At 41.0% G+C, this 13,118-nt stretch overlaps 1 protein-coding gene across 1 annotated transcript in view; it reads right to left on the reverse strand.

The window, feature by feature from the left end:
* Positions 1 to 13,118, reverse strand: part of DPP4 (dipeptidyl peptidase 4) — a 75,656-nt gene that overhangs the window by 32,034 nt on the left and 30,504 nt on the right. The window contains 5 exon segments of the mRNA XM_043505197.1: positions 4,468 to 4,535; positions 4,626 to 4,730; positions 7,550 to 7,594; positions 7,760 to 7,895; positions 12,948 to 13,051. Coding sequence (XP_043361132.1) covers positions 4,468 to 4,535; positions 4,626 to 4,730; positions 7,550 to 7,594; positions 7,760 to 7,895; positions 12,948 to 13,051 — 458 coding nt within the window.

Raw genomic sequence — 13,118 nt, forward strand, 5'->3', positions numbered from 1 at the left:
ATTAGTATGCCCCTTCATGCTTCAGCCACCATTCCAGAGGACGTGCTTCCATGCTGATGACGCTCATTCAACAAAATAATGCTTTTATTAAATTGTGACTGAACTCCTTGGGGAAGAATTGTATATGTCCCCTGCTCTGTTTTACCTGCATTCTGCCATATATTTCTTGTTATAGCAGTCTTGGATGATGACCCACACATTGTTCATTTTAACAACACTTTCACTGCAGATTTGACAAAACACAAAGAAGGTACCAATGTGAGACTTCTGAAGATAGCTACAATACTTGACCCAGGTTTAAGAATCTGAAGTGCCTTCCAAAATCTGAGTGGGATAAGGTGTGGAGCATGTTTTCAGAAGTCTTAAAAGAGCAACATTCTGATGCGAAAACTACAGAACCCGAACCACCAAAAAAGAAAATCAACCTTCTACTGGTGGCATCTGACTTAGATAATGAAAATGAACATGCGTCCGTCTGCACTGCTTTGGATTGTTATCAAGCAGAATTCATCATCAGCATGGACAAATGTCCCCTGGAATGGTGGTTGAAGCATGAAGGGACATATGAATCTTTAGCACATCGGGCATGTAAATATCTTGTGATGCCGGCTACAGCTGTGCCATGAGAACACCTGTTCTCACTTTCAGGTGACATTGTAAACAAGAAGAGGGCAGTATTATCTCCTGCAAATACAAACAAGTTTGCTTACCTGAGAAATTGGCTGAACAAGAAGTAGGACTGATTATATTTGCAGGCTCTAAAATTTTACATTGTTTTATTTCTGAATGCAGTTTTTTGTACATAATTCTACATTTGTAAGTTCAACTTCTATGATAAAGAGATTGCACTACAGCACTTGTATTAGGTGAACTGAAAAATACAATTTCTTTTATACTGTGCAAATTCTTGTAATCAAAAATAAATATAAAGTGAGCACTGTACACTTTGTATTTTGTGTTGTAATTAAAATCAATACATTTGAAAATGTAGAAAACATCCAAAAATATTTAAATAAATGGCACTCTTTTTGTTTAATATTGTGATTAATCACAATTAATTTTTTTAATTGCTTAACAACCCTATTAGTAAGGCTTTTATTTCAACATTCCTGTAACTCCAGGTAGATAAAGAGCACCCTGAAAAGCATTCTGGATCCCACTGACATTAAGGGGAATTGTGAAGTTAGTGGGAACAGTGCATGCATGTCCTGGGACAGAATTTTGTCCTATATAGGAATTTCATGGTATTGGTCATTAGAGCCTTAGCAGTGCAATTCTTAATGGTAGCTAGAATCTAGAAGTAACTCAATAAAAATGATCACATGGTGTTCCACAGTTACTGATCAATGGCTCCAGATCAACACAGTTCAGTTTACAAAAGAGTTTCTACCTGCCACAAACTGCCAGACCTCCAAGTTCTATGGGAACAGCAATTTGGGCTGGTTTATTTCCTACTTACTTATCACGGATGACTGGAAAAAGACTAATGCAGTGCCCCTCTAAAAAAGGGAAGGAGGAGGATCCAGGGAACTACAGGGCAGTCAGTCTCACCTCAGTCCCTGGAAAAATCATGGAGCAGGTCCTCAAGGAATCAATTCTGAAGCACTTAGAGGAGAGGAAAATGATCAGGAACAGTCAGCATGGATTCACGAAGGGCAAGTCATGCCTGACTAATCTAGTTGCCTTCTATGACGAGATAACTGGCTCTGTGGATGAGGGGAAAGCAGTGAACATGTTAGTCTATAACTTTAGCAAAGCTTTTGATATGGTCTCTCACAGTATTCTTGCCAGCAAGTTAAAGTAGTATGGGCTGGATGAATGGACTATAAGGTGGATAGAAAGCTGGCTAGATCGTCGGGCTCAACAGGTAGAGATAAATGGCTCCATGTCTAGTTGGCAGCTGGTATCAAGCCGAGTGTCCCAAGGGTCGGTCATGGGGCCGGTTTTTTCCCCCAATATCTTCATTAATGATCTGGAGGATGATGTGGACTACAACCTCAGCAAGTTTGCAGATGACACTAAACTGGGAGTGGTAGATAGGCTGGAGGGTAGAGTTAGGATTGAAAGGGACCTAGACAAATTAGAGGATTGAGCCAAAAGAAATCCAATGAGGTTCAACAAAGAGATGTGCAGAGACCTGCACTTCAGATGGAAGAATCCCATGCACCGCTACAGACCAAATGGCTAGGCAGCAGTTCTGCTGAAAAGGACCTAGGGTTCCAGTGGACGAGAAGCTGGATATGAGTCAACAGTGTGCCCTTGTTGCCAAGAAGGCTAATGGCATTTTGGGCTGTATAATTAGTGGTACTGCCAGCAGATCGAGGGACGTGATGATTCCCCTCTATTCAACATTGGTGAAGCCTCATCTGGAGTACTGTGTCCAGTTTGAGGCCCCACACTACAAGAAGGATGTGGAAAAATTGGAAAGCATCCAGCAGAGGGCAACAAAAATGATTAGGGGACTGGAACACATGATTTATGAGGAGAGACTGAGGGAACTGGGATTGTTTAATCTGCGGAAGAGAAGAATGAGGGGGGGATTTGATAGCTGCTTTCAACTACCTGAAAGGGGGTTCCAAAGAGGATGGATCTAGACTGTTCTCAGTGGTAGCAGATGACGGAACAAGGAGCAGTCTCAAGTTGCAGTAGGGGAGGTTTAGGTTGGATATTAGGAAAAACTTTTTCACTAGGAGGGTGGTGAAGCACTGGAATGTATTACCTAGGGAGATGGTGGAATCTCCTTCCTTTGAGGTTTTTAAGGTCAGGCTTGACAAAGCCTTGGCCAGGATGATTTAGTTGGGGATTGGTCCTGCTTTGAGCAGGGGGTTGGACTAGATGACCTTCTGAGGTCCCTTCCAACTCTGATATTCTATGATGATGATGATCACCAGTAAGTAACCCCACCCAGATGTGCATATTAGAGGAGTTGTTATTGCACCTGAACTTAAAAACAGGCATTAGCTACAAGAAATCAAAGTTCAAGAAGTGTCAAATTCTATCAGAGAAGCCAGATGGTACCAGCCATGGTGCACAACAGTGAGCTAGAGGCTATGGTAAACAATGACCCACAGTCAAGCTAGCTCATATGCTGCCAGCCATAGCATGAGCTGGACTTCACCTTGTGTTGCAAGCACAATGCAGTCACCTGTCCTACACTGATTTTTAAAAAATGTAAATAGACTAGCGTCATAACATATCCAGGAACCTGTGGGTTAGATGGCCCTGTACGTCACCTGTAGGTTTGTTAGTTGGGCTCATTACAAGTAAGAGCTATTGGAGAGGCTTTAAAGTTCTTTGTCTTTGCGTGAATATTACACAGAGTAAATGATCGAACAGGACTTTAGATGATGCAATGTTACTCTGTTATAGACTGCTAACTAACTATATTTATTGCAACAGATGTCTTATTTATTGTGATTGACAAACACATGGACACACTTTATACAGTATTGGTCCAATTCTCCTCTCACCACACCCATTTATCTCCACTGACTAAGATGGAATTGCACTTGATTTATACCAGTGTGAGAGGAGGACCAGGCTCATCATATTTTATACATGGTAGACAATGCATCTACTATTCCTATGGACATTAAGAGTTCTTGCTAGTCATGAACATGAACAGAATAATTTGAGCCAGGTTTCTTTTTGTTCACATGGACTGCTTTGACAGAGACTGGTTATGCACTAAGTGGTAAAGAATGCATCATTTTTCACTAGAATTTTAATAATTACTTAAGGTGACTTTTGCCCTCTGAACTAAAAGCTAAACTTTTTTTTTTTTTTTAAACAGAAGGACACATCCAAAATGAGCTGGGCCCTCTAAAAAGAGGCATTTCTGGTTTTATGTGGGCAACAGATTGAAACAAAATAATATTTTTTCTAAAACAAAATAAGGAAAGTGCACCTGCCACAGCTTCTCTTAGAACCAGTGGGCTTAAGCTTTAAATATTCCCTAGACAGTCAAATCAAGCAGAAAAAATAGCGCAACCTGTGCATTCTCCCCCCTACAATTTCTGGTCTGTATGTAAAGAAAGGGCATAGTGTTTCACAGAGACTGTAGTATCTTTTAATAATATGTTGTAGGAAAATCATACAGTCAAACACATACAGCAGTGTGATTGTGTGTACACGTATCTCAAAGATAGGACCACATTGCAAAGTTCAGAACTGTATCTAGAAAATATCTCCCAAAATGGAGAGCCATTTGCTTGTAGAGTTTTTGAGTTGGGAACCATATGAGTGTGTGTACGTGTGCACATCTGAGTGAATCCTTTATGTTCCGCTAAACTTTTATGGACCCCGCCCCCCAAGAAGACAAGTGGGGTGGGTCTTTCTTCCAGCTTATTTCAAAGGTACTTAAGCAAATAAAGATACAGATACATGCCTAGCAGGATCTCCAACTGTGACTAATCTGTATTATGTTGTAAAGGCTTGCAGTTAAATTGCTCTTCTTACAATACTCACATAAAGTCATTGGTTACAGCTTCTATGCTGATTACTTCCCATTTTCCATGTGTAATAGGTGTTCTGCTCTAAAAACATGGGGAGGCAAAAAGCAGAGAGGTAAATTGCTGGCCTGAAGAAATGTAACTCAGCGGTGACTATCCTGAGTTATTACTCACCCCACTGCTGTTGATACAGTGGATATGCTTGTAGCCCTCTGTATTGCTTAAAATTTTGTAGTAGCTAACATTATCAGATGCGAAGTAAGGGTCAGAAGGCTGAAACTGGAAAAAACACAACAAAACTATTAGAGCAGATAACAGAAACCCAAGAACAAAATGCTGACCTTTAGTTTTGGGGAATCCCTCAGCATCTGAATTCATAGGCTCTTAACATTCACGTCATGCATCTCTGTAAACATACCGCAGAATACTGTTTCAGTTCAGGGCTGGAAATCTATTTTGATTAGGTGCATGGAACCTATAGCAACCATCTTTAGAAGTAAACACAGCCAACATACTGTCTTTGTTTGCACAATTTCCGGTGCATTAGCAACCTGCCATCCAAGAGCTCCCACCTCCCCTTCAAATTAAAGACTTTCAGGTTTACTATGTTCCTGTCACTTTATAATATCATGGTGTACACGTTACTGCAAATCACTATATGTGAAATTTGAAGGGGCCTGCATGATGTTTATGACTGTGAGCACAGTTCATTGACATGTCTTCTATGTTCTGCAAACTTTTCAGCTGAAAAATGGCTTCATTTTCCAATAAAACAAGCTACCTTCCAAGGGCAAAGGGCCCAATTTTGAATGGACGGTGGCTTCACAATTCAAAACAGCTTAAAGCTGGCACTTACATTTTTTGTTTTCATTGTAGAAATAACCATTCAACAAAACAGACCTGATCCAAAGCACATTTAAATTAATGGGAGTCTTTCTATTGACTCCAGAGGGATTTGGGTCTGACTCCTCATGTAGAAAAAAAGTGGAAAGGCTTGAAACTGCTTCAAGTAAAATAATATAGTATTTCTATAGTGTGTTACACACTCAAAAAATTAACCAATCCTGACAGTCCCCCAAGACATGTTATTGTTTATTCCTGTTTTACATATGGGGAAACTGAGATAGATGAAGTGACTTGCCTAAGGTCATTCAGTGAGTGAGTAGCATAAACTGGGATAAGAAATCAAGCCTTTCCAATACCTGTGTTCATTTCTCTGGACAACACTGCCTCCTTGGTAATATTTTTGTACAAAATTTCATGGAATGTATTTCACTAGTTTCTCAAAGCCCTATTTAAAACTGCAATCTCACTTCAGCTAAATGTGATTTTCCTTTAATTTACCTCAGAAATTTAAGCCCTTGCCAGTTAACACACTGTTGGCTTCTAGGCCATGGGCAATATAGGGACCATGAAGTCCTGAGTGATCTTGAATTCACTACAATTTTTTCTCTGGTTGGTAAAAATAATAATACTGCCCAGCTCTTACAGAGTACTTTTCATCAGTAGAGCTCAAAGCACTTTACAAAAAGAGGTCACTGATCAACCAGTGTCATGTTATCCTGGGTTAGATGAGATTAAAGGAACAGAATACGTAAGAGCTTGCCTAAATGGACATTTTATGCATGGCAAGCCAGGATGCAAGTCTACAGTGCACTAGCCTGTCACTTACTAACTGGCTATGTGGACCCAGCTACCACACACTGAAAGTTCCATAGTGTGCTTTGACCGACTGCTGTTTGAAATGGAAATTTTAGTGCACGGTAGCAGGGCCCACTTGGCCAGTTAGTGCACAGCAAGCTAGTGTGCTGTAGACTGTCACCCACCTTGCTGTCTCACACACGTTTGCTATCTCTGTGTTAATATAAACCTCACCTTGGCTTTGATCCTTTTCATACAGTGAAGGTTGTTTTTTTTTTTAATCCTGCTAGTTGAATTGCACAAAGACTCCCCATTTTGCCCAACAATTTACACCAATTGCCTAATTGTGGAGCCTTTGCTGTACAGAAGCAAAATGTGTCAGCATTAAAGCCTTCCTTTCCAAATCAAATTTGACAGCAGGTGGGATGATCTCTCGTCGTTGTGCTGGGGATGATTTCATCCCTGCTGTTTCCTCCCTCACTGCGTTTCTTTAAATTTTTGCTTTTTGACTTAAAAGTGAATTTGTGACTAAAACAGAGTCAATGTGTGGAGAGTGCGGGCGTAGAGAGCATATTCTGTGTTCTCATCAGAAATTCTGAAACACATTTCTCCCTCTAGTCTGATCTTTTGGGTCTATTCTTCACTTCCTCCAGATCGTCTAAGTACTTCAACAGGTGCCTACTCTCTACCACATGGCATTCTGTCCCTATGCAATGTGGAAAATGGCATTTAGATGGGGTTCTACTCAGCAGAGCGGTGTGAAAAATTTCATCTGGTTGGTTAAAATGTATGCAAAAAAGCAAGCAAGATTTTGTTGTTGTTTGGGGAATTTTATTTTGTTTCAAGAGAAAAAAGGGAGACATTTGAATGAAGTGATATTGTATTTTGCTATGCTGAAGACCCACTTTCCAAATCAGTGGAGAGGCTATGGGCCAGATTTTTTTAGTACATTCTGGTTCCTTCATGCCACACTAACGGTGCAACAACGGGCTGGAGAGTGGCCAGGTCTTGCTAACTGAGAATTCCACTGGTGTCGAGGACTTGTCAGCCGGCACAGAGAATACCTGGCTCCTGCATAACCTCACCCTACCACCGGGGTAGGCAGTGACTCAGAGGAAAAGCCAGCTATCTTTAGCTGGTGTGCAGTCCCAGAGGACTGTTGCCAACTGGCAGATCCTAGATTGATCTATCCTATGATGAGCCAGGGTTATGAGCCAAACTCACAAAGTTTAGAGTTACAAAACCTATGAAATTTAAATGAGTGGGTTTTACACAGCTCCAACTAAGATCTATTCCTTTTGCCACATGTGCGCAGTTAGCAATTGTCCAAGGTAAGTTATGGACCAGTATGGGTAACACACCATTAGAAAGGTAAGAAGTTCATAATAAATGTCTTCCTTACATTTAATTATCTATGTGTTATGTAACATGTTGTAATCTAGAAACTGAATACTCACTCTGCCGATCCAGCCAGTTTTACTTTCTTCTGTATGTTGTTTGCCCTGAGGGGGAAAAAAAAAACACAAGCCCCCCAACCGGCATTATGGTATATATTTCACATAGTCTATATCACACACAAATATGTCTGAATATATTTTTCTTCCCTCAACCTCACTCTTGACTCTTATTTATTAAGTCATTTGACTATTTAGCTCCATTTTTCATACCTCTGGGCATTGCCACATTCCATTCTCTTTTGTAAAGTCACAGACCGCAAGGACTGAAATATTCTGAATCCTTCTGAGCCACTGCAGACAGATCCTTTCATCTGTTACCCATGTTACAACACTCAAATAGTGATCCCTGGAAATAACAAACGCTATTAGATGCTTTAGAATCTTCCATACACTACTTTTCTATATAGTCAGGCTTCAGAGTAGCAGCCGTGTTAGTCTATATCCGCAAAAAGAAAGGAAGTACTTGTGGCGTCTTAGAGACTAGTATCTAAGGCGCCACAAGTACTCCTTTTCTTTTTTCTATAGTGGTGTCCAGTAGTTCATTGAACTCTACATATTCCAGTCTTACACTTTTAGTTGCAACGAACTTTTCAGTTGCATTCAGTGCTACAGATTTCAGTGACCCATTGCAATGCTTGATGTCTATTGTTTAGCCATCAGATAAAGCCTAGGCTTACTTTCATTCATACAGTAAGGCACTAGCTCAGTGGTAGACAAACTACAGCCCGTGGGCCGGATCCAGCCCATGAGCCATTTTAAGCCGGCCTGCAAGCTGCACAACGCGGCTCAGCCCCACTCCAGCCGGGGTGCAAGGTCGGGGCCACACCACGCAGATCCCGAAAGCCGTGGCATGGCCCCGCTCTGGCTTTGATGCACTCCAATGGGAGCTGCAGGGACGGTGCCTGCAGATGGGGCAGCATGCAGAGCCGACTGGCCGCGCCTCCACATAGGAGCCGAAGAAGGGACATGCCACTGCTTCCAGGAGCTGCTTGAGGTAAGCGTCACTTGTAGCCTGCACCCCTGGGCCTTTCCCTGCACCCCAACCTCCTGCCCCAGCCCTGATCCCCATCCTGCTCTCCAAATCCCTCAATCCCAGCCTGGAGCAGCCTCTTGCACCCCAAGGCTCTCATCCCCAGCCTCACCCCAGAGCCCACACCCCCAGCCAGAACCTGCACCCCTGCCGCCCTCTGAACCCCTCAGCCTGAGCCCAGAGCACCCTCCTACACCCCAAACTCCTCATCTCCAGCCCCACCCCGGGCCCGCACCCCCTCCCGCACCCTAACCCCCATTTTTGTGAGCATTCATGGTCTGCCATACAATTTCTATTCCCCGATGTGGCCCATGGGCCAAAAAGTTTGCCCATCCCTGCACTAGCTAGAGTTTTTGTGTGTCAGTGTCCCACAAGAATTATAGTTAAATGTTGACAGACATTGATGGATGCACTCAGAACTGCACAACACTATGTCAAAAGCCCTGTACTATGGACAGTTAGAGGGGATTCTACTTTATCCCAAATGGTATTGGTCTGAGATTTTGGAGTTTTATCCCACAGTCTCAATGAAGTTCTAAGAGATCATGGAGTGTAGTGAAGTGACAACCATGAATCCTTGATTAACCAGGGAATCCAGATAAAATGGAGATTTTTGTAGCTGGTCCAATGCACTTCCTAAGTGGGACCTATTATCCCACTGACTCAGGTTGATATCGCTGCGAGTCCTGTGCTTACTATGAAGGACTTGAGCATAGTAACACCACATTTTGCTACTCAAGTATCTTAGTTCCATCTCCAGAACATCATCCAGCTGAGAACTTTACTTTATAGGAAGGACTTAGAAGCAAAGAGAAAAGCTTTCACTTTTATAATTTTGCACTCTATTTGCATGAGCTCCTCACTCTATTATAACAAAGGGCAGCACCCGCAGAATGCAGTGGTTCTCATTCCCAACTATGATCCCTTCGTCTTCTGAGTAAAAAGAGAAGATAAGGTTATGCCCTCCCATTATTACATAACATCATTACAGCTGGCTTTGTGAACTGATCTAATGCAAATGTCTTCACAGGACTTTGCTCTTAGCTCTACATTTGACATGTTTGTCAAAGTCAGCTACCTCTGTGATGTTTGTCAAAGTTCATGTTTCTTCTCTCTCCTCCCTTAACAATCAGCTGAAAAAGAGTGGGTGGGAAGTTTTGTGGTGCAATTAGTTAACTGTTTTTGAGACCATAAACATGCCCCCTCTGCAAAAAAACCTGCACTTATTATTTACTTCAACCACAACAGCAGTACTTTGTCAAACATGCCACCTGGCTTCCTGGTCTGATTATTTTGGGGGAATTTCTGACTACAGTGTAGGGGTTCTTTTCATACATATATAAAGTGTATAAATCTCTATTTCTGTGCTAGGCAGCCCATGACGCTTGGCTGTGGATTGTAATGCTCTGATAGGACACTTGTACTTCAGGTTTTATGTTTTGTGAACAGTTTCAAATTTAATGTTTAATTTTAATGTTACTGTTTTCACTGTTCTGGAGCAATACAGGGCAAGCCACAGATAAAAAGGAAATTGCAACAAGGAAATGGCTAGAAGAAGGAGCCTTTGACACTTTTCTATCCCCTCCTCCCACCCATGCCTCCAACAGTTGTTTCCTGTGGTAGCTAGAAAAGAAATCCAAATTTAGTAATGAAAAGTGTTTAAAAAGTTGATTTTGTTTCTTTAAATTGAGAAAGCCGACAACTCTGCAGGAAGAGTTAAATGTCAAACAAGACAAGACAATTAAAAAAAAAGACAGACAACTATCATTTTGTTCAAAGACTTTTTGCAGCTTTTTTTTTTTTTTTTTTTTTTTAAAAGACCATATTTTACAACCAATAGGTACCTTTGGTTTTCAGGGATTTTTATATTTGAGGAGTAAATTGTGATGTGATTAATTTAAATTACAGGGATGTCAGGCAGTGCAAAAGTATTGCATTTCACTTCCTTGTTTTCTCCCTGAAAAGTGTACTCCTGCATTCCTCTACCACAGTGTGTTCTCCCACTCTGCAAACTTTTCATTTCCAACATTGGTACAAACTGATAGTCTCACAGGGTGAAATCCATCCCTGTGCACAGGTCTGGGCATTACTTACGTTTCACTTAACTCACATGAACACTCAGCACCACAGGGTTCTAAGTGGGATCTGAATGATATACGTGTTTTGTGCTGGCCTTCTGCAAATGCACAAATTTCACCAGAATGTTAAATGGCAAAATGTTGCCATTTCAAGCATTTTGGCAGCTATCTCAGAGAAATGGTCAAAGTGCCCCCCTGGCTAAATGCTACAATTTATGAGAAATTCCTAAATCCGGAGGGCCAGACCCACTCAAGAAACACAGACGGTGAAAGGAGCCTCTCTCCACATCGTTTTCTTTAGGCACAATAGACATCCTCATGCTCAGAGAGGGCAAGGACCCCATAATATCAGGGCTAATGCACTAGCTTGTGCAGAAGGACACAGGTGTCCTGTCAGTGCTCTGGGCTCAGCCAGCAGAACTAGATATCAGTGGCCAGAGGTGCATGTAGCACCAGCTTTAAGCTTGGTGAAGTGGCTACGCTCCTTGGGAGTGCTCAGCAGCATGGCATAGGCAAATATGTGCAGGCATAATGTCTCGTGGAGCTCCCCCTGGGATAGTAAGGCCATTCACACTCCCCACCACTGCCATGAAGGGCTGTACTTAATGACAGAATTTAGCCATACAAGGGTGAAAGGTTACATCTGTCATAATGAAAATTCCAAAAAACTTGCCTGTATCCCCTTCTCTATCCCCAGCTGGCAGTCTATTTACAGTGGGGACAAATCTATCTTTTCACAACAGGGAAAACTTGAGACAAACCCACACTATTTTGGGGTTACTTTTCCCTCAGCAGTGAGAATGTTTTCTATGCAGTCCCCACCATGAATACTTACATTGCTTTACATTACACCACATCAACCGCAGACCATCTTTTATTTATTAAACTTCACTATCACGTAATTCATTAAGAGAGGTGGGAGTTGTGCATGGGGAGGGATGTTTGTAACAGCATCAGGTGTTTCCTACATCCTTACTTACAAGATCAAGGTTTAATTTAAGGTGTTACATGTAACATATTTGATCCTAAGCAGACTTAGACATCTGTATTCTTCAGAATTCTGGGCCTGATTCACCATTGTGTTAGCCCAGATTTATATGGTGTTACACTGATATAAAACTAGAGTAATTCCAGTAGAAAATCAGGCCCTGTATTAGGCTGGGATGGTGTGTGCATGTTATTGTTTTGAGCTAAGAATGGTATTGTTCTGCTTTCACTGGGTGCTAGTGAAATATAAGGAGATTTTTCTAAAGAACAAAGAAACCAATTAAAAACTAAACTGAAACCAGATATTCTATACTTCTATCTAGAAAACTTCAAGAGCTAGCTATCATCATCAATATTTTGTGGAATTATTATAGGGCTATAAAAGAATATATGAACAATATATTAATGCAAACAAATACATGAGGTTGGATATATGCTTCAATCGCTGATTCAGCTAATACAAAGGATGTCGATTTTACTGTGGTGAGGATTGGAATGGAATATTCTCTGTTTTCTGGCTGTAGTTATTTGATAACACAGCAGAGGATGCTGTTTTATTTCCTGACTAACAGGCCTGCTTTGCTTTCTCTAAAGATTATCACATCTTTCTGTGTGATACAGTACATGCTATCTCACAGTCTCTAAATCCTTACTGCAAACATTAGACACCTACACTCAGTAAGTCTACAGTATTGTGGAAACAGGAGACTTTGGATACAGAATTGTGCATGTATGTGTTAAATCCTTTTGGTTGCTTTTTTCAGAATACTCAAATTTATGTCAAGTAGTACAATGTCCGTGGCATTTTGAGAAATAAGACTTTTCATTTACTTTCAGAATTGCTGGTTTACACATTCTAAGTTTAATCAGAGAAACTTTGCTAGTTACCTCACAATATACGCAGTGTTGCTTTAAAATGAACCAATGAAAACACAGTGGAATCTTCTCCCAGTGAAACCAGATAGAGTGACAATTCTAAATTTTTTCTCAGTGCACTGTAATGTGCAAATTGCAATTCCACGTATAGTCAATTTCTGCTGATAGTAAAGCTGTTCTGTGAAATGACTTCACTATAAGAAGGATCCACTATCTATGATGAGCCAATAACGTGTCATATTCTGAGCACAAGAAATCTGGAATATGCCATCACCTTTAAATAATTTTTAGAAAGAATAATATCTGCATGGGCTTTACACAGTAAATCCTGTTCCTCTCTGAGCAGTGTGATAATGCAACCCAGTGATATAGAGTAATAATCTAGGGCATTCACAGAGAAAACACACATACTATCAAAACTACTCACCCTGATATTATGCTAGCTGGTGCAATAATTTCACTGGAATTCACAGTGGGAAGAGATTCGGTATTCACAACAAATAATTTTACAGTAGGATTTGCAGCTCCTGCCTAAAAAAGAATAAAATGTTTCACAGTATTTTTGAAGACCATAAATACTTTCTAAGTGAAAACAACT

This window comes from Dermochelys coriacea, chromosome 11, assembly GCF_009764565.3.
Source record: "Dermochelys coriacea isolate rDerCor1 chromosome 11, rDerCor1.pri.v4, whole genome shotgun sequence".
In the NCBI taxonomy this organism is placed as follows: Eukaryota; Metazoa; Chordata; order Testudines; family Dermochelyidae; genus Dermochelys; species Dermochelys coriacea.